General features: G+C 43.1%; 1 protein-coding gene across 4 annotated transcripts in view; it reads left to right on the top strand.

The window, feature by feature from the left end:
- sdk2b (sidekick cell adhesion molecule 2b) overlaps positions 1-26,163 on the top strand; it is a 226,612-nt gene that overhangs the window by 131,619 nt on the left and 68,830 nt on the right. For all 4 annotated transcript variants that reach the window (XM_069194565.1, XM_069194564.1, XM_069194563.1 and 1 more), the window contains 3 exons: positions 11,398-11,557; positions 20,979-21,085; positions 25,851-25,998. In XM_069194565.1, coding sequence (XP_069050666.1) covers positions 11,398-11,557; positions 20,979-21,085; positions 25,851-25,998 — 415 coding nt within the window. The remainder of the gene's footprint in view (positions 1-11,397; positions 11,558-20,978; positions 21,086-25,850; positions 25,999-26,163) is intronic.

The raw sequence follows: 26,163 nt of genomic DNA, 5'->3' as shown, positions 1-26,163 counted from the left end.
CAGCACGAGGGGGAAGGGGGGGGCAGAAGTGGAGATGTGGGGAGAGGTGACTGACTTCAGTGTTCTGTGGCCATTAACAAACCAAGGTTAAGGCCCGGCCAGGCCACAAAAGATACATTTCAATACGATGAATAATTACCTCAGAGGAACAGAGGTAACAGTCTATCCTGGACAAATATGTTAAAAACTCTTCCGCTGGTTCCTTTCAGCCTGTCTAACGTAAACTATTTGGGAAAGTCAAACCTTTTAAAAACCTGAGGATTGAGGTGCTTTGAGGAGCCAGACTTCACGACTAAACAGTCAACCGTTCTTCCCTTGGCAGTCATGCTTTGAAGAGCTTGCACAAGAGCGATCCTGGCTACTAAACAGCCTTTCATTTCAGGTAGGAAAAAAATCAGAAATGATTTCCTAGAGCTGAGCGCTCCCAGAGACAGCGCACACGCAGACAGAACAAACTCATCATTCTCCGTGAGCGGCAGTGTGTAATGGAAATTCTCAGCAGAGACAGGGGATAGGTTCGCCCTGGGAACCAAAGATCAGCTCCTGGAGCTGAGGAATTAAACAGAGGGGGAAATCTGAAATAAAATCCATTGCCCTTGTTTAATCAAAGATCTACAGTCAGTAAGACTTAGTCTGCATCTTGCAAAATAATGTTTTCCAGCCCTGAAGGACTGATAAGAAATTTAAATCCACTTTTAAGTGTTTGAAGCAGACTTGAAACCAGGATTCTCAATTTGGATGTACTGTACTGCGCCTATAAAAACTCTACACACCCTTTCTAGAGTAACATATTTTTTACGTTTTCATTTTTAATTACAGTTCTTTTCAGAATTTGTTTTTCACATGGAGGTTGTATGTTACGACGTGTCACTAAATGTAAAATCAATCGTAATGAATGAATCTTGATTTCAGGCTGTGAGGCCCCATCATTTGTTACTTTGGAAAAGGTGCAAAGAATTTCATTTGGCGCTGTATATTCATGTCTCACTATCAGGTCTCTTTACTTCATTTCTGGCTTCAGTTTTATCCCTCAGCAAACACAGACTGATCTAGGTCTATGCTGGGCATACAGCCAATGTATTAAAGTTTCAGTACTTTGGATTGCATGCTTTGCAAAATACTCTATATGGAGATGTAATGTGATTACGTTTTTTAGCAAAGTGTAATTCCACAGCCTATTGATTGGATATACACTTTTCACCATATTCTGAGAACTGAGTGGGAACTCCTCCAGACTACACGAGGGGAATTATGTTGTGTGTACTGTGCCATGCTTCAGGCACACTTTTAATGTGGTATCAAAATAGCTCAAGTAGAGCTCTGGATTTTTACATTTAATCTTCTGCCCCCTCTGTCAGTGGGCACTAGTTTAATGCTAACCCCTGCCAGTGACCTGGAATTGCCAGAGATCCTTCACTGACTCTCATTAACACCAGGCTATCCTCGGGAGCAGCTCATTACGAAATGCCACCTTTGAGACCCTCCTTGTGCATTTGAGGAGCGAGAGAGGATAAGAAGGGTGGTGTGAGCTGGCAGCCGGTGGGAGGGCGTTTTCCATGGCACGGGTTGGGTGCAGACGGCACGCGGCGGGTTTGTTGCCCCACGCACAGCCCTCACCCCGCCCCGACCCCACGTTCAAAACAAACAAGCTCCCTCCCAGCACGAGGGTGTGTGACTGCTGTACCAGGAGAAGTCTTTCAGAATGACTCCGGTTAAGCAGGACGTCGTTACAGTTACCAAATCAACTCACAGCTGAGAGGCTAAATCAAGAGTCCATTTGCCCCAAAAAAAATATTTTCCACAGGGAACTTTTGATATAATGATGTCGTCCCTGAATAGCAGTGTGTGCCCCTGGTTTCCAGCTCCTGTCCTGCATCATTAACCATGAACTCGAATCCCTCTCCCTGCCTTTCTCCAGCCACACAAAAAGGAGACAATTCTCCTCCAGGTAGCTGGATATGAAAACTGTGTAAAACACAATGCTATTACAGTAGTACCTATCCTGTACAAATTTTTACATTTCATTGTGCGCGATATTTTATAATACTTGACAGTCGGGTTTTAATTGCACTATGGCATTCATTACATTTCTGTGGCATAATTTGTTTTCCTGGTGTATGTAATACGATGCATCTTGGTAGTCTCTACCCTGGTAATTTATAGCATTTCCCCAAAATGAAGTGTGTGGATTGCAAGGAAAGGAACAAGCGATGAATGACACTGAGAACACTGCTGTTCTCGCACGGGGGGGCGAAGCTGGGCGTGTGCGGTGCGTTTTGGAAAGAAGGTGTGAGGTATCTGGGTGACTGCTTGTGGCCTCTGCCTCTCTGCCTGGGTCTGCTGGGACGCCGTATGATGGAGGAGGCAGGCCTGTCAATCACCCCCTCTTTCGGCCCCCGCCCAGCCCCGCAGAGCTGCCACTCAGGCGCGATCAGCGGTAACAACGTCGTCACTCAGGCACCTTCAGCTCCTTCAAGCGGAAGGCGTTATGTATCTGCCAGTTAGAGGGATTGTCATTTAAATTACTCTCGTGTTAATGGACTGACCAAGGTAATGCCGGGGTATTAAGCCGTGTGACACTTATAAGAAGCGAAAGTGCCAGAGAAATTGAAAACATATCACAGTCATGGATAACTTGATCTCATCAAAATATTGCCCTTATCTGCGTGCTCTTAGTTCAACAGCACAGCTCTTCGCTGACACTGCCCTATAGTACGGCTGGCTAAAATAAGTATTTACGATCGCTGTCCTCTGTAATGAGCGTTGTTAAATAGTGTGCTGAATACCCGATAATTACAGTGAGGCCCAACACGTTGCTGGTTATTGCGTGCCTTGCTACGAGTTGCAGAAAAAAAGGAGTCTGAACTATTTAGTGCTAGTGAGAGATACCAATTGTGATGTATCCAGACTGGACTTGAAAAACACCTCATCGGTATAAAGCTAGAGCATGCATTCAATTTGCTGTTGGTTTTTAAAAAGGATTCTTTTCCTTTTTCAAACGCTTTGTAAATTCATTTTATTTCGTTTTCCTAGGGGAGATCGTAGCCATACCTGTTAGCACTGCCTTCATACTCCTTAGCTTCACTTTCGAGGAGAAACATTTGCAGGTGACAGGAGCTGGTTGGAGAGTCGCCACAAGTCTTGCTGCTGTTGTCACCTGGCTTGGAGGTGTGAAAGACACAGAGCCGGCTCTACCTTTCATCACTCAAGACTCGAGGAGACTTCTGCTGGCAAAAAAGCATCACCTTGCATGTTCATGGTGTTATTTATATGGATGTATTTAGGAATGAGCAATTAGTTCTAAAATTAGGGTTGGGCATTTCTTAAGTATAGTGTTAGAATACCTCAATATAATCACTGGTGCTCTGCACACCTTGTGGTGCTAAAATTCACTCCGCGAGCCCTGTTGACACTACTAGCTATATGAAAAAGTGTTGGTGACCTGTTTTGGAAGAGGAGAGAAGTCCTCTTTATATTTTATGAGCACAGAAAAATACAGACAAGAGCATATGCTTAGACATTTAAAAGAAAGCCTCAGAGGCATGTTTTGAGGAAGGAGAATTGGGGAGAGGTGGGAATTGTCTTAACATAGATGGTTTACATTCTTTTCTGGTTGATAATTGGTTGGAGGAAAGTTGACTTGGTGTTGTGATTCTAAACTTGTGCCTGGATGAGCTACTGTACATTTCTGGGACTATCCTGGATGTGCCCAACATTACTGGTCAGTCCTAAGCAGTGCAGCTCAAAAGCTCCCACTTCCTGACTGATAAATACAACTGAACAGCCCCTCCCTCGCAGTTAGGATGACTCTCTTCCTCCCTAGAAGCTCTCTCCTTTATCTTTTGAGCTCCATGTGGTGCGATAAGGGAGGCACCAAAATTAAAACTCATTAAGAAAGCATTAAGGATTACGCTAAATGAAATTCTCAAAGGCCTCCTGTCCCTCGTTTTCAGAGTCTCCGTCCCTGTGAAAGACACCCCATTTGATGGATCTTTCCAATCTGCTTGACCTCTCTGGCCCAGAGCTGCAGGAATTTGGGATTCTGTTGCCTGTCAAAGAGCTCTTGAATGCCAATTTTAAAAGTAAAATTTCAGAAGAGGATCTTATGTAAATTTCTAAGCAGGATATAAAACTGGACTTCTGAAGGTAACACGAGGCCAATCCAGTTGCCCCTGTCTGAGTGGATTTGATAGTGAGATACACTGACGTTGTCCTAAAACTCTACTTGAACCCTGTACTATTTGGTACATTGATTGTGATATCATTTTTCACAACAGATCTTGAAATATTAATCTATTAAGCACAGGTAGAAACATTTAACTTTCTCAATTTTCCATTATGCATTATTTGACTGAAGCTGATAGCATTGATTTTTTTAGGACATCCCATCTCTACCATCTCTGGTTGTGGAAAATTTGGAATACTCTAGTTTAGCCCCCTGCTTAGCCTCTCCTAAACTTAGCCTCTGCTTTTTTTTCCAAAGTGGAAGTTTGGGAAGTAATCCGGCTGCAGTCATGACAGAAATATTGTAAAGATGTTAGTAGTTTATAAATCATAATTTATAAGTCATAAAAACTGGAAGAAAAAATAAATGAACCAAGGAGCCTGCTTTTCATTGATATACCCAGCTTTGTCACTGCAGTTCAAGTGCAATATTGTAGGAACAAAATAAAGCCCGTTTAACATCATTGTAACAATTATATCATAATTCTGTCAAAACCGGATGAAATGAAAACTGACTTCTGTGAAAGGGATCGAAATAATGCAAACTGCCCTACACCCACAAATTTAACCAGCACCACCCTCCCCTTACCTTAAGTAATAATGCAAAGAATTATCTCCAGCTACTCCGCAGAACCCTGTTTTTATTTTCCTTCAACTGATAAGGCACTTAAAGAGGCTGTCACGCTCCTGCTACCATAACAAAGTAAGTAAACAACTATCTAAAGAAAAATATCTAACCAAATAACAGCATGAGAAACAGAATGCTGCAATTAGTGTAAGAGCAATAATTAAAGCAACAAGCCTAGCTTACTTAACAGTGATAATTTACAGTTACAGTCCATTCCTCTGTTTAGTGTTGGGTTAGGATGAAGATTGTCAAATATAAAGAAATTGTTTTGAGCAGTTGCAATACAAAGAAATGTACTCTTGTTACACCTGAGTTATTCGGGTCATTTATAGCTGTTAATAATTAATCGATTAGCACATTATTAATGGAGTTTTAAAAAGTTAAGCATATTACAAACCCTTAACCCCAGAGTAAGGATGAAAGGTAAGGTTCAGGCTACAGTCAAGATTAGGGTTAATATCCATACATACAGTACTGTATACAATATAACTGCATTTACTCTATAAGTAAGTATTGGTTATCACATTTATGTTTCTCTATTAATACTATGTTTAAATCATAAAGCATTTAGAAATGAAATTTGCAGTCTGTAATGTAAAGTATTATCTGTGCAGGGGTTGCAGTTACAAACTTATCTGAAAGCTTTGCAAAGCACATGGTACCTTTTCCTAGGAAGACTGATTTTTTTACAGTTGTTTATGTTTGCGTATACTTTCATAACATTGTGTTTTTGGGTGTTGTGCATATGGTTACTGTAAAAAAAGTTACAATTAAATCGCGGAGGACTTTAATCACACAAATTGGGTACACACACATTTAAAGTTCTACACAGCACACATTACTTCACCTTGTTTAATGCAAAGTAAAATACATTATATTTAGTACTGTACGTGGTTAATGTATTTACTCAGTCTGTAAATCCTGTATAATACATTTTCACATGATTGGCCTGTAACCACTGGAAAATGTTGAAAGCCAAATTATCGGTCGCCGAATAATCAATGAGTACAGTGCTGCGGTTGATTCTCTTTGATTATCAGCTTGACGCTGCTTTTAAAGAGTGTTCAATCAATGGCTGCTGCTATTTCTTCCAGAAGTCCCTGCAGATTTAAAATGTGCCTGTTCTAACGATCACCCGAAATGAATAATTACCTCTTTAAAGACTCGTCGTTTTTTTTCCCTTCTTTCTTTGCTCTTGCGCTGAAGAAGTCTTCTTTGTCGAAATGCATCTGTAGTGTCTGCCTTGATTTTAATCAATTGGATGAAGTTTATTACTTTTATGAAGAACTCTCTGTGGCCAGGGGCCTGATTTTAATGGGAGCTTCTGTCTTATTTTCCCCTAATCGGAAAAGAGTTTTTGTACAAAGTAACGTAATGAGTACTATTGTTTCAGACCAAATGCTTTTTGCAGTTAATTTTAATGTTATGCTTTGTCAAGAGGCAGCTAATGGTAGTCAATTTATATTATTGGATTACTAAGTGGATGTGGGGCTCTGTTGGTAAAAATTAATGTCACTCAATTTCCCAGTGATGAGATTACCCGGATATTACTATTGTGCATTGAGTGTGTGTTAGTTCTGCTTTATGGAATAAATTGGGGCTGTTTTTATTACCTCTGATGGTAATAAAAACAAAAAAGTTTACATCATTGAACCTTTGATGAGTGAGCTCTTTGAAACCAGCCTGAGTTGTAATTATAGAATTAGTGATTAGTGATTTATCTCTGTGGGGCCGTATTTGACTGAGGGCACCTCAGCTTTCCAGCTTTGATGAGATCTGACCTCCTGCCACCAGGGAGAGCATACATACCACTGCTCCTCCACTTTCTAGAATTTGCCTGATCTGATTGTTATGGAAGGTTGGCCATCACTGTGAGAAGCAGCAAGGCAGAAAGACTGCAGTCAAGGACCATCTTTGAGGTGCTCTCAGCTGCTCTTAGTCCTAATGTCCTTCCTTGATGTGATTGGTGTGGGACTGCCTTAGGTGTAGGGACAGCTTTGATCTACAGAAGAGACTTGCCTTCTGCTTGGGAGGCAGAGAGTGCAGAAATGCAGCTCTCATCCCAGTTCAAGTTGGTTGTTGGTTTTCCTCTCTTTTCTTGCTGTTGAAAAGATGTTCAAGAGGCAAGAAAAAGCCAAGGACTACAAAAAGATATATTTCTAGCTGCAAGGAGACTGCTCTACCGCCTCTCCCCAGTTTGCCTTCAAGCACCTAGCATGAGCTCCAGACTCTGCATCTGTCTGAATATTCATTGTCTTCCTTTGGTTTTAAATCCACTCTGTATGTTTATGTTGTTTTGAATGTTTCCTAGTGCTAAGAAAAACTTCACCACATGATCCCCTATAGCATGATCATTTTTATATACTAAACTCTCATACTCTCTCCACCAGTATCATCCGCACAGGTGCTTTTTAGGATGGAAGCCGTCAGTGTTGGCCTGTTTTGCTGTGTACAGAATATATAGATTCCTTCTGCTTAACAGCCCTTTGTCCTAAATGTTCTTTGTGTTAGCAAGTCTCTCTGACATTCAGGGGCTCCTTGTAGAAACCCAGACATTTATTATTTACAGCCAGAGAACATTGTTTCTCTGCCTTAATTTTTTAACACCCTTGAGGAAGCTAGCTTAAAAGGTTGGTCCCGCTGTAGTGCAGGTGAGCGTGGCAGTAGGCGTGTGTGGAAGAGTGTGTGTCTAAGAATTCAGCTCAGTCCACCCGTCAGTTTGGCTCGACGCACTCTTCTCTGCCTGCCGTGATGCTCTGGCACTGTTCAGCTCAAGTTCCAGCGGGATATCTCTTTGTTTCAGCAACTGCACACCAGGCAGAAATGGAGCCTGGAAGGATGGCTCATTCAAAAATGCAAAAGGGCCAAATTACTCATGGCTTTGTCACAGGGAGAAAAACATACCTTAACTGCTACAGGGTCTGACAACAAGCAGCTCATAGCACGAGCTTGAAGGACTTCAGAAACCTGCTCAGCTTGTTGGCTTCTTGTCTGTGATACCGGGGGAGTCATTTACTTTTCACAATCACGTGTGGTAGTTTACACTATGGTGGCTTCCTGTGGACCAAGAAAGAGAGAGATCAGGTGAAAAAAAAAATCCATAGCTTGTGTAGTTTACTCATTTTTTGGAGAAATTAAATTGCTCCATCGTGATGCGGACTGCTTACATTATACAGCATGTGTTTTACATTTAAGGCTTATGAAGTGTTGCGGTGTCTGCCGTTTTGCTGCATATTTAAGACAAATCCGTACAGCAAGCAATAAAAACAACACCGTAATAGCTTATCCTGTCATTGCTTTAGGTTAGTCACCAGATTTACAATAACACCTTTGCGAGGTCATAAAAAGAGACAGTTTTACTTTAGCTGCAGATTTATGGTTTCAATATTCCCGGCTCACTTTTTGCCGATTGCTGTATTCCGTGGAAGTCTCACTCTTACACAGCCACCCACCCGCCTTGAAATACAGAGGACCAAACATCAAGGGCTGTCCTCCAGCCTGAGACTCTCCTTGAAGCCCAACTCCACTTCCCATAGTCCTCTTCTTCCAGCCAGGTATCAGACCACTGCAGGGAGAGGGCTGGAGCTCAGTGGCACCTTGGCAGCGGTGGTCACTGTCTTGCAGGCCAGATGCCTGGGCGACCTTGTCAGGCTGCAAGCCACTGAGAGCTGGTTTTTCTCATACCCTGCTGTGCCAGAGCCACTTGAAAAAGCAGTCCCCTCTCAGCCTGTGCCCATGGATTATTACAGGGCACCGACACTTGGGATGGGAGTGAAGTGCCAGTGTAGATAAAGCTCTTTGGCAATAATGCTGCCATCTCTGGCCACGCTGGCAGCAGGAGCATTCATCCCACGAGCTGTGTGTACACAGGATTACAAAGCAGCCTTTATGTCTTCTCTGACACTAACCCAATAGAGGCCTGGAGGAAGAGAGACAATTGGTCTTCCCGCAGAAAAATAAAAAAAGTGCTGTGCTTATACCCCTGTGCCACGGCTCTCGGCTTAGAGCTCGTTAGCAACGGGAGAAAAATGGCCTGTTCCCATCGCTGTGTCTCCCGTTCTTCAAGGCTTTTTTCCCCAGAGTTTTCGATAGCTGCTGTGGGATTTCTTAAAGGTGAACATGACGGCGTGACTGTGTGAATTTGGTATCCGAGATGATGACGACAACAGATGCTGTTTTTTTTTTGCAATGGGTTAAGGAAAAGTATGGTTTATGCAGCCAAATCCATTTATGACAAAAATAGTGATTAGAAGCCCTCCAGTGTGGTTAGGCATTGCTTTTGAAGTTAGAAGAGTGAGGACAGTATAATTTGATTTTTCTTTGTTCACTTCTAATGCAAACAGAAGTGTTCTATTCAGTATTAGATGTGCAGACTGACAGCGTGTGCTCATACAGTACCTATCTGTCTGTGTGTGTTGTGCCCTGAGGCTGCAGGACTCCCAGTGAAATATGTACTGTATGCATTGCTTTAGAGAGGGCTGTGCTCGCTGGCAGAGTGTTTAAGCACAGCTGGGGAGATGTGTGTCTCATTGGGGGGCAGGGGTCTCTGGGAAACTGGCAGTTGGAGGGAAAAAATTGGATTTTCCTTTATCGTTTCCTTATTTTCTTTTTTGCAAAATACATTATACATTATATTGCAAAATACATAGATGCGGATTTAATTTTTTTTCCTCGTGAGGGGTAGGGCAGTAGTAGAAGCTCTGAGGCTTGTTGCATTCCTGGGCAATTCCTGGGTTTTGTGTAGACAGCAGTTGACCTCCATGCGACTCTGCTCATGATAAAGGAGACAACAGTTGGGTGAAGGGAGAATATTTTTGTGCACTTATCAGGACGGCATGCAGGTTTTCAAACTATATGATCTATATGGATCACCTCTGATAAAAAAATAAACATTGTGAATTTTGCACAGTGTTTTTGCAGTTCTCTTGTAGTTTTACCATGCTCATTGTCTATATATTGGTTTGCCACTGTCTGCATTAAATTGTGTTTTGCCCTTTTCGAATTACCAGGTATATGAATTGCCTCTACCATGCCTTACGTCTGACTTTCTATATATAAACTTCAATAAAGGTCAGTCTCACGTTGAGATCAACTCTATCTTCCCAGACTGTGGAAAGGAAAATGTACTTATTGCCCCCTGCTTATCGATACAGTAGTAGCTGAGTGAACTTTAGAAATCAGTAATGGAGTGTTTTAGTGCTCATTAAAGTATAAGGTGGCCATGCAAGAGGAAGAGAACTTTTTAAATGAGACAGATTGGGTTTAATTATTTATGTTAACCGGAAGGCTTGCATTTGTACCTGGATGCTGTTTAGCATTAATTAGTAAAAAGGTGTAATTGACCGAATATGCCGCGCAGATTTAGAAATAAACTCCAAGAGCGAGTGTACAAAGCATGACCTGTGTAACTGCCTCACGTGGGTCCTCTGAGCTCTCCGAGGTGCTTTAAGGGCCCTTTGTCTGCTGTGAAGGCTAATCTGCATATTCGAGAGGAGACAGCTCTGTTTCAGAAGCTGGTTGCTCCTCACATCGCTATTTGTGTACCGCTAAATGAGAACGTACAGCTCTACAGGCTAGGCTGCCTGCAGCCCTTTCATACAGCACTGGTTTTCATTTGCAGTGTAAAGATGTTATTAGGAGTGATTGTCTGAAAGTGGCACTTAAGTATAGCAGGGAAGCCTGTGGTGAATGGGGAAACCGAGTCTTGTTCCATTCCTGGGTCTCTGCTCTGCTGTGCCATGGCCGTGTCTGTCCTGCTGCTGCCTAGGGAACACCTCGGTTTAACACTTCCGACGCACGGACCTCAGAACCTACTACAGAATCCTAGTTTCTGTTAACCAAGTCACTACATCTCTGTGGTGAATGAATCTAACCTCATTTATTGTTTTTTTATAAGTGCTGTGATGTGCCTGGACAAATAGTTATTAAATCAGATTCTCGTATTGATCCTATATGGCATCTTTAACATTCAATCTGTTCCTTCACAAACGCTCCTCTTCTCTGTTTTTCTCCTGGTTTTTGTCCCTGTAACTCTCTCTATTCCAGGAACAGGGAACAGTCCTTCCTTTAGAGACCTGTGACCTCCTGCTGCAATTAAACCTAGTGCTCAAACACCTTTATTTTGATAAAATCCCCATATATTTTCACTAATAAGCAGCATTTTCCCTAATCAGGTAATAAACCCCTTTCCCTGCACTACTTCTGTTTATTATACATAATGTGCATCCTTACATTCATGACTTGGGCATCACTGTCTTAGTCTGTGTGTTCATTAGGCTGTGTAGCTTACAGAGTATATCACATATCACAGAAATCTGTTACCTTCTCGCCTGGGACATTGTTGAGTAGAAAAGCAAGAGAACTTTAAGTTCGTATTCCAGTTATTTATGTTTGTGTTTTGGTTAGGCTTCCCATGGAATAACCCGACAGCTGTTCTGTGGATTCTGGTTCAGTATTTCACATTTCCCAGGAAGTCCAGGAAGTGCCTTTCCCAGCAGCACTAGGTTTCACCCCCTGGTCTCATACGAAGCTTCTCTGTGTTGCAGATGACGTTCCCCCCTATTTCAAGACAGAGCCCGTCAGGACCCAACTGCACCTGGAGAGGAACCGCTTGGTCCTCACCTGCATGGCAGAGGGCAGCTGGCCTCTGGAGTTCAAGTGGATCCATAATGGGACTGAACTGACTCGCTTTTCGCTGGAGTACAGGTAAGACACCAGCTCTGCCCCAGTCAACATGCTGTAGACCTGCTCTGGTCTTGAGGAACAGGCCAATTCCATGCTGAAAGGAAAAGAACAGAGACACAGTTCTGCTGTGGAGCCTTCTTCAGATGTGTGTCACCTTACACATGGAATGGACCCTTACCTGTTCTTAATATACCTTCCGGGTTCTTTTAAGACAGGACGGACAACTTTAAATTTTGAACATGATTTACATAAATGGCTTGCAACTGACATGTTACCCTAAGTACCTCTCTGTTGTCTTGTTTATACTTCTGTACATTGCGCTGGGATGTCTCGACATAAAGTGTATTGCGTAAAAATGAATTTGTATTGTCATTGTTTAGATATCTGCAGTATAGTCTTTTCTATCAAGCATGACGTACTGTAGGGGATTTCAGGCATGGCTATATGTCTCCTTCTGGTATGCTGCAAGAGTAATATTGGGCTGGCATCCAATTTCCAGCTCTCAGTCTCCGGATCAGTGTATCGTCTGTCCTTTTCTCAGCCCCTAGTCTGCCATGTGGTCACACCCTTCCCCTGCAGCCTCGCTGTAAGGCTCTGCGGGTGCATCCACATGCATCCACACCCCGTCTCTCATAGGGCTGCCAGCCTCACAGCCAGTATGGTTTTGCTTTCCTGACAAACTCAAAGTGATGTCCTTTATCCCAGAGATCGATTACAGGCGACCTGGGAGCACAGATAAAGCTGTTTAATGTTAACAGAGAGATTTGAATCGTCCTAAAAATGTTGTCTGAAAAGGTTTTGTCTGCTGTGGGTCGGAAATCATCTAATGCAGCACAGCAGCCCCTGGACCTAACTCCTTTGGTGTGTAGGCAATGGGGTGTCGCAGTACCCATTCACCCAGACTGTCGTGCTGGCGTCCAGGGTATAGTCCCTCCATGCACCCTGTATTTCCAGGACTCAGGCCTGTGGCAACCCTTCCCAACAGTGTACAGTATGGTTTCATGGATGCTTATAGACTAGAATGCTTCAACACGTATTTTAGCAGTAAGAGGCACATCTGAAAAGATTTCAAAAGCAGTAGCTCTTTGTGTGATAGATCAGTGGAATTGGCCATTGTACACATGTCTGAGTCACCAGCCCCTAGTGTATACTGTCCTCTGTCTATTTCTGTCAGAGAAACGTGTAAAATGCTCTCAGCCACGCCACTGGTGCTAATAAAAATAACATGGCATTTCACAAACGTCAAGGTGTCCTCTTTTCTCTTTATGGAGAGGTACTATCTCATCGCCCATTGTGCTGTTTCTTTCCTTATAAAGATGACAGACGAGGTATTGAGGACTGAGGAATTAAATGACCGCCTTGTAAATGGAACAGTTCCATACAGGGGGTTCTCAGCCAAAGGAGATCAATGTGATTTTCCTGAGTAATGTCATGTTTTATGAACTTGGAATAAAATAATTGTAGTCTTTTTAAAATGCTTGTGATCCTCCCCAGCTGTAATGTAGCAGTGTTGCCAATATCTGTACAGGTCTACAAACCCATGCCAGCGCAGTCTGCTAGAACTGTTTTAACATTGTTAGAAATCAGCGGTGCTTACACATCTCGGTATCCAGCTACACTGAAGCAGCCCTGGTGACACTAGCAAGGTTCGAGTGAAGAATAGAGTACTTCTGTAAAAAAACAGCACCAGCACCTCCTTCCTCACATTCCTGTGTTTGCTGTGATTCCTGTGCCTTGTGTTTTATTATGATAAATTCTCACTCTCTATGCTTTCTGTATATTGTATTCCTTTGAAAAGTCTTGGGTAAAATAATTATATGAAGACATAAGATTTGACTAAATAAGTTAGGAATGATTGACGGCACTTGACAAAAAAGCTAAATGCAGAAGCACTCCAGCCAAATTGAGTAGCTACCACATTTGGCCCAAACGTGACTGGTTATCAGCATTCGTTGTGAAAGAATGAAAGGGCTGATGTCTCACATTCACTTGGCAGTTTCACCAGTGAGCACCTTAATTTCACACATTTTAACTTTTAAGGAACACTGCTGTGCAGGTCTTCTGCATTTTGGTCTCTCCCTTCTTCGCATATCATTGCTACAGAAAATTTTCCCTGAGCCTCGGTAATTTTAAAAGGCGCTTATGGTGGTAGATGTCAGGCAGACCCCGAGATCTCACTTAAACAAATAATAGACCCAGCGTCTGGCCTTGGGATTAAGTGCGTGTATTTTTATTAGCAGACATAATTTCATGCCGGCTAAGAACAAATTAAAACAAGCTCGATCCAATAATATTCCTTGTCTACAGTGTGATGCCAGTGAGCTTGCGTGCAGACTAGACTTGCCGTCGGTTCATGAGAAGAAAATAAAATGACTGAAGAAACAGAATTTCTTTTTGTTTTCCATCTGAGATGTTTGTAGGCATTAACAGTTGATTGTTTTGAGTGTTTTGTTGGCAGAAGGGATGCCGAAAAACCACTGTGTGGCCAAGCAGGCAGAGTTGAAATCAAACACTGAGAAAGTCAGTCACAGATTTCCACATTTAAAGACTTGGGTGTTGTATACTTTATGTTTAGAGCAACGATTGATAGCAAACAGAACTATTAATAATCTAGCAGCAGCCCCTGCACTACTGAGTCAGTTTCTTTCTGGTTCTGTATTTCTTGTAAATTGGCAAGTGTATGAGAACTTTTTTAGGAAGGTGCCTGTTTATTTGCTGTATTTGCTGTATTTGCCAAAACAGCTTTTGTACTATAACACTCATTTGTCTGAATAACAGTTAAATTCATAGACTCACACAAGGCTGGGCAAAGCACAAGTGGCATCATTCTTCCCTGGCTGGAAGAATCCCCTGATCTCAGTCTTTGAAAACTGACAGAACTGCTGGAAGGTCCAGGCAGTGCTCTTGCCTTGTTCTGTTCCAGCAGTACTTGGTTCTGGCAGAAACCCAACCAATTGTTCAGCAGGAATTTCTAATATTTTGGACAGCGGATGAATATGTAAAGGTAAACAGAGACTACAGACACAATTCTGATTCTGTATATTTACTAAATAAGATAATGTCATGAAACATGCAGCACCTACAGAGCTTGCAGCTTGACAAAGTCTTCATAGACAATGACAAAGTCAGGCGAGCTTATGTCTTCTGAATGAACAGTGCAACACGAACCAGGGGACACAACTCTTGGAAACTGTTTCAAAGTCCTATGAATTAATTCTTACCTATCTTGCATGGATGTGTTTGTCATATTTGTTTCTTTATTTCACGTCTTTCTCTTTTACTGACCAAATGTTACATCTAGCGATCGACACTGCACTCTGCAAATATGGATTTAAGCATTTATATCAGATTTAAGACCATAAGAACTGGGAGAAGCTATTCAATTAGTCCCTTTAAAGCCCACAAGGAATTTATTTAGAGTGTTGAGGACTGGGGTGGAATGAAAATCTGGAGACAATCCAACCCTCCAAGACCAGGATTGCCTGCCCCTGGTTTAGACAAATTGATATTGTTTGAAGACGCTCCAGGTGAATTGGTGCTGTGACACAGCCTGTGAGAAACCTGTAGTTTATGTCAGCCCCCGAGCCCTAAGTCCTTGTCGGTCTGCTATTGAAAAGCACTCTGGTCCTGTTCTGGTATGCGTTCTTCCATCAGCCATGGCAGATGAATGGGTTCACGTTTCATCCCTGACATATATCCGCGTGTCTGTTTTTAACTCCAGGCTCTGTCTGAGTGATTTCCCTTCTCTCTTTCTCTTCAGAGCTTTAACTCGGCGGCTGTTTTACCTGGGAGCCTCGCAAATCAATTAGCTCCCCGAGAAGCCGGCCTTCACTCTGTGCTTCCTAATAAAAAAAACACTGAAGGGACGCGTTATATTTGTTTAAGCACTTTTGGGTCTGGTGGAAAGAAAAAAAAAGTCACATGACAACACACATGGCAAATTTCATTGTAACCTCATAAAAAACGGTTTTCTGTTTCAGACAATGACAGAGGTGAGGTCCTATAGATTAGAAATCCTCCATCAGAAACAAAAGAAAGAACACAACACCGTGCCCAGCTCCCTATTTTGGCAGTTAGTGGCCAACTGATCCACAAAATCATACCCAGCCACTTCTTGAAAGAAGCCAGGGTATCAGCTTCGACAACAGGGCAGGGTAGTTTGCTCCAGACCCCCACAATCCTTTTGTGTAAAAACAGAATGTGTGCTGTCATCATGCTGTATACAACACCTTATACACTAAGCCTGCGAAGGCAGAGAGCAGAGGAGATAGCACTGTAAAGGGAATCTGTACAAGAGCGCAATGTATTATACTCAATTGATTTCCAATGTAATAAAAAAGCCCAAAACCACAGGTCTGTTATTTATATGGAGAACTACTTCCCTTGCAGCAAAGTGATATACAGGACTGTGTGGCATTTACTAGAGCAATATAGATCGCTCCGTGTTCATAAAGTTTTCCATGGGTTAAAGGTCATTGTAGCACATTCTTGGAACCTCTGTGTTCCATGCAAGAGCAAGTGAGTCATGCTTTGCTTTTTCGCATCCAGACCGGGTCATACCGACTGTTCTTTAAAGCCTCTGTGATGTCAAGGCTTGGTGACAGACTTGGTGAATTGTTCGCAATAGCCTTATATAAGAGTCCAAGAGTCTGTTTTTATAATAGAGAGGCATAAGCTGTGGTTTTAAAAACATTTGTTTTTAAAGACAGAATTATTAAGTCAGGCTTTTTTTGAATGCAGTTTTATGTAACAAGAATAGCACCTTGATGGAAGCCTCATGAAACACTGGAGCTGCATTCTAACTCGTTTATCACTATAGTTTCAGAAATATGTATTTTCACATACATAGTGAGCCTAGCCTTACACTTGTCCCTAATACATGCTATGATCTGTGGTGTAGCTATCTGTGCTGTGAGTATGAACTGAGCAGCTGTGGTCTTTCCATGAGTTGGCCATTACAATTAGTTACAATTAGGTTACCATGTAACTAGAGTAGATTAGGTAAGCAGACTGAAATTGCTCTTAAAGGGAACATCCATCAATCACTTTCTGACACCTTAGACACATAGCTGTTCACACACACTGCTCCCGAAAGGTTAATTGTGTTGATTGTAAAAAACTAACCACAGATGTTCAGATCAACACATAAAGTCATTGTGAAGGTCTGGCTGATGAAGAGGTATATTTTCTTTAGGTTTGGAAGGTTAAAATGCACCACCTGTCACACGTGATTCTCACACATGCTCATTCTTTGTCTTCCCCTGTTAAAACATTTAAGGAAAGGACCAACTCAAAATCTCTCGTTGCCTTTCGGGTGGGGTACCACATCTACTTGCCTGGCTGCTCCCTCACCACCTAAATATGCTGGAAAGAATACACTGAGAAAAAATCAGTTCCACTATGACAGCCTTGGTCCTTGAGCAGGATCTACGTTCATTCTTCACTCATAAATAACATTATCTTTTTGCACGGGTTTACAAACTAGGTGCAGGGCTGCTGAAATCTCAGAGCCCACACATTGCAACGCTGTTAATTAGTCCATTAACACTAATAGACTTCACACAAGAAGTAATTTAACACACTTGGCTGGATGTGCACCCTGCTAACCCTCTGCTAATATTATTTGATACTTCATTATCAGGCTGTTAATGACAGCACACAGGGAGTTTTCCCTTTCAGACTGCCCATCAACACAGACTCCCTGCGCCCCCCACTTTCAATCTGTGTGAGAGCGTTCTTCTCCTCTCGCCGTCTAATCCAGCCCAGACAGTTAACAGCGTTTCACGTTACTGGCTGCTCTTATGACATGAAGTGAATCTGTTCAATATGTGGCCTGATTGATGAGTATATACTCCAGGTAATCATTATTATTCTTGCACAGACTAAAGAGCTTGGAGCATCTACAGTGGATGCTCTGTTGCAGAAACACTCTGCCTGCAGACAGTTTCGTTTCTGCCAGACCTTGTGTGGAAAGAGTTAAAACAGCCAGATCGCTCACCTTCCTCCTTCCAACTCCTCCTCTGACTTTGTGTCTGTGTACTTTCCAAAAGCCATTCGTTCTTGCTCTCTCTCTGCCTGTCTTAGGGGATCTTTCTACCCTCGCTGGTCTATTGTGTCTATTGATTGCCACATCTCAGGTCAATAGCTTTTTAAGGCAGCAAGATCGAACCCCGGACTATCTTTTCCACCCAACTTTCTGGCTATCTCTCTCTATCAAAACCCCCCACCCTCTGTTGATTTTTTAACCCTGGGTCAAAAGGCTTTTCAAAATAGTAACATCGAACCCAAGGCCATTGCTCAAGGGTCAAGCACTGTACTGTTGACTCAGATTCCGCGGGGAATGACAGTGTGAGAGAAAGAGAAAAGCATTTTCTTATGTACTTATGTTTTAGTAAGTGTAGAGCAAATTGATTGATCCCCTGGTACTCTTAGCACTCCGAGATTATAAAAAGTGTCTGTTAGATTAAGGTGAATCAATTGTACCACGTGTGGATGATTCCAAACACCAGCTTGTTTTTAATGAAATGAGCTAGTCCAGTCTCAAACAGTGTTGTAACTGCACATTGTTACAAAAAACAGCTACAGTTCCAAAAACCAGTTCTTAGTGTCCAGTGATTTCTAGAACCTTCATGTTCAAGCATCCTATGGCAAACCTATCTTTTACTCATGATAGGCAACACCTTGAAAGCCCCAAAATAAAAATGGTGCTGGTGCTTACAGCAAGGTGGTACTCCTTTATTCCAAAACAAAAGCAATTTACAGCACAGATGTGCCTCTGAGATAACTGCGATAAGCAAACAGGGATGATCCTTCCTTTACTGGCTTTACCTTTCTTCCATGTTTATGTGTTTAAATGCCTGAAAATGGGAACTTTTTATGCCTCCGAACATTTCTGCTTAAGTCTTGATCATGCTCCGGAGCTCTCCCGATATCCTGCTATCTATGGGATTTAAGTGAATATGTATTCCCTACATGTAGAGAGGTGTCAAGAAATCTTTGAACAGTGTGATGAAAAATCTGAATTTCAAGATATATAGCAGACATTTCTGCTGTTGCAAATCTTAATGTGTTTTTTAAATTTATTTTACATGGTGTTTCTGATCTCTTTGTAGAGCTCAGGAAGATCTTTTCCTGCTGCTTTGGTGCCAGGAGCCTTTCCATCTCGGCTGTTCATTTCTTGACTTGTTTGTTTGTCAGGTTTTTGAAAGATATTTTTCTTATGCTTCAGTGCAAACTGCTGGCTGATAAATGGTTTTGACTACATTGTCACTGTGAATCTTCTGTTTGCACTCTGAGCAGGCAGCAGCAGTTCTACAAGCAGTGGAACTCCTGGAAGGGGGAGGAGGGTTTTGGGACCCAGGACTTAGTGCGTCTCATTTAATTTATAAATGTTTTCAGTCAGAATATCTGTAAATGAGCTCAAGCATCAGAGTTTTATCATTTGATTATTGCATCTTTTTTCTGTTCATCGACGCTTAAGTATATGAGGTAAGGACTTCTGGCATGGCCCTGTGGTGACGGGTTCGAGACTGGGTTGTGTCACTAGCCGACTGTGACTGGGATATGCCGAGCCCCCACCAGTCGCAGGGCTGGGGTCACTCTCATACCAGGGCCCTGTTGACTCTCATACTGACCCCTTCGGCCTTTCAGGAGCTTACAGCCACACTGTTCTCTCCTCCACTGGCCACTGGCACTGACCCCTGGTTTGAGGCTGACCTGCCTGTGTCTTGTTAAAAGGCAAGTGGCTTGATGGTGAGAGTGTCACTTCCAACAAAGGCTTTGAAATACCTTCCAACATCCTTTGGTTTCTGCTTTGATGGGAAATTGTTGCTTTTCCAGCTTTAGCTGTGCAAAACCTACTGGATATAAGCATGAGCTGGGAATGCACAAAAGTCTGAAGGGTATGCACCTGTTAGCACGCTAGTCACAGCCCAGCCCAAACAATTTTTAAGGAAAAGGACACTTTCCTTTCCAGGGGCTAATTATTCAAACAAAAGACAATGTATTCATACTCAGCAGTGATGTCAGCCTCTCCCCTCTCCAGCGTACTGTTGTTCCAACTAGACCCTCAGCAAGAGCCAGCACAGCTGCTCTGCAGACATAGTGTGTGTTAGAGTGGCCCCTGCTGGAAATGTGCAGCACTGCAGGTCTTAAGATCTAGCCTTGGAGGAAAGCCTGTGTGCAGCAGGAATTTCAAGGTCAGAGGAGGTGTGGAAAAAGGAATTTAACATGAAAGTAAGTGTGTACCAGAGGGAGCACGAGTAGTCTGCTCATGCAGGCATCTTTTACGGCAATACACACTGGTTTATTGACCAAAGAGACACAGCTGAAGCTATAAAAATGAGTAAATCATACAAGGAAACATGGGGCTTTGACATAATCTGCAAGTCTCGTCAAACTGTTCATCTCTGAAGGTCAGAGGTTCCAGACTCCCTCAATTCACACACAAACTTCAAATTTAGCTTGCCATATTTTCTTCCCAGTGCCTTAAGTAGGGCAACTCACAAAAGCTCCAGTCTATTTGTTAGTAGTTCAGGTGGGTAGCTGCGTCAGCATGCGTAGGCTACAAAGGAACAAGTAATAGGTTTATTCCATGCTGAAAAAAAGAAGAAAGAGAACACAACGTTTCGGCCATGGAGCCTTCTTCAGGTGTGGAGCACTTCTTCAGGTAGCACACCTGAAGAAGGCTCCACGGCCGAAATGTTGTGTTCTCTTTCTTCTTTTTTTCAGCATGGAATAAACCTATTACTTGTTCCTTTGCAGTCTATTTGTTAGTTTGGCACAGCAGTGTGGGTAATATTGAGAACAAGAGGGAAGTATCCAGGATCAGGACTGTACTGGAGTCACAGAGAAAGGAATGGTGTGATTCTCTTTACCTATAGATATACCTGTGCCATTGTTAATGGTGATTTCAAAATATATGTGAAGCTGTATATTCCAACTAAAGAATGGCATGAATTATATCGTGATTATGCATAGTGTCATTGCAAGTATGAGTAAGTTCACATATCTGTACTATGTAATTACTATGGAATTAAAGACACAACCTAAAGAACTACCCTGTGGTGCAGATTTATTTGCGTGCCTCAAGATGAAGCTGAAAATGCACTGAGAATTAAAGAATCTCAGCGTGAGAGAAGGGTGGCATTGAAACTTAATTATCCAGATGTCCCTGGCATGTTGCTGTGAGAGACCTGGGATTGGACTGGCCTTTGGCTGATTGCTAGCACTTTATACCATTCATGCTTTGCAGCCTCAGTCGTCCTCATGTAATTCATGCAGCGTTGGGTTAATGGTCTTCCCTTTGTCAAAATGTGATAGACCCCCATCAGTGCTTTCTTGCATGAACAGCTAGCGTGCTTAGGCAAAATTAAGGTCCAACCCGAATTTTGAAGAGTCCGATTCCAAAACCCCACTGATATCTCCCAACTCTCGCCCCCAGGTACCAGATCCCCTCTCTGGACCGGTCTCACGCCGGCTTCTATCGGTGCATCGTACGGAACCGCGTTGGCGCCCTCATGCAGCGGAGAACGGAGGTGCAGGTTGCCTGTGAGTATGCCTGCTGGCCCTACCTGTGCACGTGCTCACTGAGGCCGGGTGTGTGTGTCGCAGTGCTGCTTGTACAAAGAAGGTTAAACCATTGTTCGTTCGCTGTTGCACTGAACACGTGTATTGAAATTCAAAACAGACAGCTGTTTTAATAAAGCCCTTAATCAGTATGAAGGTGATAAATGTTTTGTTTTTATCAAAACAGCTGTTGTTTTGGTGTCAGAATGCTATCTTCTTAATGTGCTTATGTAAATGAAAGATCTTTTTTCTGTTTCTCTTCATTATGATTTTACTTTTTTCTGTTGCCAAAGAAAAATGAAAGATCAACAAGGTAGATTGGAGTGGGAATCTAACCATTGCTACTGCTCTCACATTTTTAAAAACATTTGCTTCACCATGCTGCTCAGTATCTCATGCATCATCTGTAACGAACAGTTCTTTCCGGACCCTGTGCGGACGACACAATCCGAAGTAGTGAGGAAACACTGGGGAAAAAGTCCTGCAGGAATACGGGGATGAAAACAGGGGGGCGTGTCCATGCAGTGCTGGTGATCCGGGGAGGTGTGGCCGAGGCAAACGAACCAAAGAGAAGTCCACCGGAGAAACCAAAACTAAGCAAAAGTCCATGGCCGGGTAATCCATCGAAAAACAAGGGATTAAAAACAGGTGCCGGGTCGGGACCAGCGGGGGGAACAGGAACAGGAACAGGAACAGGAGCAGGAACAGGAGCAGGAACAGGAGCAGGAGCAGGAGCAGGAACAGGAACAGGAACAGGAGCAGGAACAGGAACAGGAGCAGGAGCAGGAGCAGGAACAGGAGCAGGAACAGGAGCAGGAGCAGGAGCAGGAGCAGGAAGCTAAAAACATAACGGAGCCAGGCGCAACCAGGTCCCGAGCTCGCACGATGTGGAGATCAGATGCGGAGCCTCGATTGGCGACTATGTCTGGCTTTTAAAGGGGGACAGGATAGAGACTGGAACAAGGGGCAGGTGCAGGGAATAAGACAAACAAGGAAGAGCCCTTAAGGAGGAGGGACTCCAATCGTGACATCATCGTTTTCCTCTAGACAACATAGAGAGTTTGTGTTTCAAGGTGGCTTTAGTCTTTTTTCATATTTCACATTTCTTCACCAGGACTACATAACTGCAAGCTGACATGTGGCTGGCTCACATGATTGCATTGCACAAAGCTGAACTTTAAGTATTAAATTAAAAGAGTACAGAATCAAACAGGGATGAATTCCCCAATTTAAGTAAAGACTACAGAGTGCAAAGTGATGCTGTGTTCAATATCCATTAATTCAAGGAATGCAAAGGAGACATTTAATTGAAAGTGTATTTTGCAACTAGTCACACATTTTCACCCATTGAACCCAATCGTCTGACCTGTGTGGCTAGAACTCTTGGAGACTGGGTTGCCTAGAAACTATCTGCCTCTAGACTGTCTGGTAAGTAATAGAGGTATTACCAACAGGTATCTCTCACATCAGCAGCTTTGCCACCTTGTAATCTGATCTCATCATACCTCAGAAGCTGGCCCAGCACAGCTGGTCTGTAATGGGCGGGAGGACTCCAAAGGCAAGCCAGATTGCTGCTCTTACTGGTGTTGGGCCCTTATGGGGGAGCCTTTCCCCCCCAGAGCTGAACGTCCAGTCCAGTGCTCCGGTGTGTTGAGCAGGGAGTGAGGAGACAGGGCTCTTGCTACAGGAGGTGCCTTCTTTTAAATGAGACATGGAGACAAGGTGCTGGCTGACTTGGTCTTTAAGGAACCCATGACTGTTCAGAAGGGCATGAGAGTGAACCATAGTATCCTGGCTAAACCCCACTTAGGTTTTGTCCAATCTGGCTACCCTAGAGTTCACCCTTGATTTCACAGACTCATCCAACTCATCTGCTGGGTGCTGCGTGTACTCCACAGAAAACCTGCAATGGTTTATCAAAGTGAACTCAGCACCTCAGTGCACATGAGTGGATCCCCTCTTAAACTTAGGATCCTGTGTATCACATTAGTAAATATAAAATATCAAGTAAAAAGCAATGTCTTGGACAGTGGAATTAATTACTAAATTAATGTATGCACTAATATTTCCTGAACACTACTGGAGAGTGATTTATATCTTCCCTAAGATCTGCACAATAACACAAGGGCAATTATTCTACAAGGGTAGAAATTGATAAAGGATCGGCAGGAGCTTCAAGCACTGTAATAAGACAAACATTTTAAAAAATATTAAAGTGAAACAATTAGAATGTTGCAGTCGGAGAGCTGAGGAGGAAGCAACACAGAGAATCAAAGATCAAAGAGGTCGAATTTCAGTTACTTTTTTGTATTAACATTATTGTTCATTCACAGTCTAGTGTTATTAATTCTTGGGGAAAAAGCAGATCAACGAGATAAAAGGCACACCAGGAATATGGCATCTTGCTTGAAAGTTGAGGCTTTTTGGTTGGGGTATAAATTATGGTTTTTATTTATCACAAGATCCAAGTAAATATTTCTTAGAATTTGTTTTTTTTAAATATACCTCTAATAGCCTTCTATTGATGGTTGATTTATAGAAGGTGGCATTATTATAAATCAATGTTGAAATTAACTACTGTATTACCCCATTTGAATTTCCATGTGGTACTCAATATGAGATTTTAAGAGTGGGACTCGGGGACTGTTTTATTGGTTATGAATGGGATAAACAATACAGAATTCAAAATCCTTCGCCTCTTCCCTATTCCCCACCCTCTCCAATTCCCTGTCACCCTCCCATCAGAAACAGACAGCTTAATTGAGTAGGTAATGAGAAATTAATAAGTAAGCTCTGCTAATGACAAACGATAATGGGGAGAGTCATTAACGATTTGTCCCTGTTTTAATTACTCTGGTTAAAAGCGGTCAATTAGAAAAGGCTGCTTTTGCGTTTTTCTTCAAACAGAGAAAGGGGGTGGCGATGTTCAAGTTAAAGTTGAAAGAGTTTAAGCAGAGTTTGGAGACATCTGCATAGGGCCAGTTTAATTGGAGTCTGAGAGTGGGGCCTGCAGACATGGATCACAAATAGTTGTGTTTTGCCTGTCAGAGTAACACTCCCCTAAGCCATCTTGTTAACAAGCAACATTGGCAGGTCTAATGAGTGGTGCTACCAATAAAGGCACTCACTTGAGGTCTATGATCATGGGTTCGAGCTTGGGTCATGTCACTAGTTGCCTATGATAGGGATTCCCCAAGAGGAGATGCACAATTCGATAGGGTACGATTAGTCAGTCGGGGTTGTCGCGGCTCTCAGTGACACCTTCAGTCTCTCCTCCAGTTAGTGCTGAGCCTCAGGTACAGGGCTGTATCACCTGTAACATGTTTACCGATGGCAGGCGGTTCAGAACAGTCTGCCCCCACTTACTCATTCTTCCTTTCAGGGGGGACAACATGTGATCTTCAGAGTACCCATCTGGAGATCACGTGTTATCCCATGTTTGATTGGGTTCGTAGCTCAGTGCCAACACATGAAAAAAGCCCAAGTGGCTGTTCCAAATCAAGTGGGTCAAACAAAGAGAATTGTCTATTCCAAATGTTTCAAAGCCACACCAGTTAAAGCATATTGTCATATGTGTTTGACAGATTTTTCAATTATGGGGCTGATGAAAACCTCCTCTAAACTGCATGGGATTAATTTATCCTGCAACCCTACAGTGCAGTTGGTAACAGTGATCTGACCCTGCCCAGCCATGTTTGGGCTGTTGGAGACAGCCCCCCACTGAAGATCATATGTTGTCCCTATTTGAGTGGGCTTTCTAAGGGCTCTGGTTTGCTCCCTTAAACACGCACATCAGACCTGACTGACTACATTAATTTGTGTCACTCAGGTTGGGCCCTCATGAAGATGATGGCTGGTGTCCTCACCTCAATGCTCAGTCATTAACAGAGTGATTCTGGTTTCAATCACCACTACAGGATCACACAGACAAAGACAAACCTTGAATGAGCCTTTAGTAGGATCTGGTCCTTGTTATTTAAGGTTAAACTACACCCCACATCCCACCCTACCCTTCCACATACAGCTTCATTTATTCAGGTGAGATTCTGGTTTGACGAATCAAATCTGGACTGGGGTGAGTCTGATAATCAATAAAAATGTACTTGACTAAAGCTCATCTCATCTCTCTCAGCCATCACAACCAATAATCTGCAGCACAGGGGCTGGTTTACAGCGTGTCGCCAGTAATGGCTTCAACTCATCATGTCAAAGCTGAGCTATAATTACATTTGTTGCCAGAGAGTTTGCAGTGATTAAATGAGAGCAGGTAGTGCTGAACCAGTTCTTTTCTGTTGAAATTATTCTTTATGCTGTAAGTAGAGAAGTGGGATGGTGGCAAGGTGCTTAACCCTGCTTCCCCACTGATCAAGGAACCTGAATGTCATTCTGTATGGAGTTTGCATGTTCCCCCAGTGTTCACATGAGTGTATGCCAGATGCTCAGCTCTCCTTTTCACCCCCCAAAGCCAACCTGACTAGGTATGATTGTACATTATCCCTGCAATGGACTGGTGTGCTGTCCAGCTGTGTGCCGTCATGTCCACCTTGTGCCCTGTGGCTCCAGAACAGGCTCGGGGTGGCTGTGACCCTCACCTGACTAAACAGTTTTCTGGTAATGCACAGATGTTTGCAAATAAAAGCAGAGATGTCTAGAAATGTTGCAAGTGTTTTCCTTCCAAGAATGTGCAACCCCATGCATTTACTGGTTTCCATCATCACTGTGTCTGCCTTCTGCCTGTCTCCCACAGTCATGGGCAACTTTGAGGAAGGGGAGCGCTCGCAGGCCGTTTCCCAGGGGGACGGAGCCGTCATTCAAGCCCCACGGATCCGCAGCTTTCCCCAGCCGCAGGTCACATGGTTCAGGGACGGACGGAAGATCCCCCCCAGCAGCCGCATGTAGGTGCCCCTGTGTCTGAGCAAGTGTGTGTTCAGCCTGCCTGCTCAAGTCCTGCAGGTGTCTCTGTGTCTGCACAAGTGTGTGTTCAGCCTGCCTGCTCAAGTCCTGCAGGTGCCCCTGTGTCTGCGCAAGTGTGTGTTCAGCCTGCCTGCTCAAGTCCTGCA

The sequence above is a fragment of the Lepisosteus oculatus genome, chromosome 9 (assembly GCF_040954835.1).
Source record: "Lepisosteus oculatus isolate fLepOcu1 chromosome 9, fLepOcu1.hap2, whole genome shotgun sequence".
NCBI lineage: Eukaryota > Metazoa > Chordata > Actinopteri > Semionotiformes > Lepisosteidae > Lepisosteus > Lepisosteus oculatus.
Note: the sequence above shows the minus strand (reverse complement) of the source record. Positions and strands in the feature narration are given on the sequence as shown.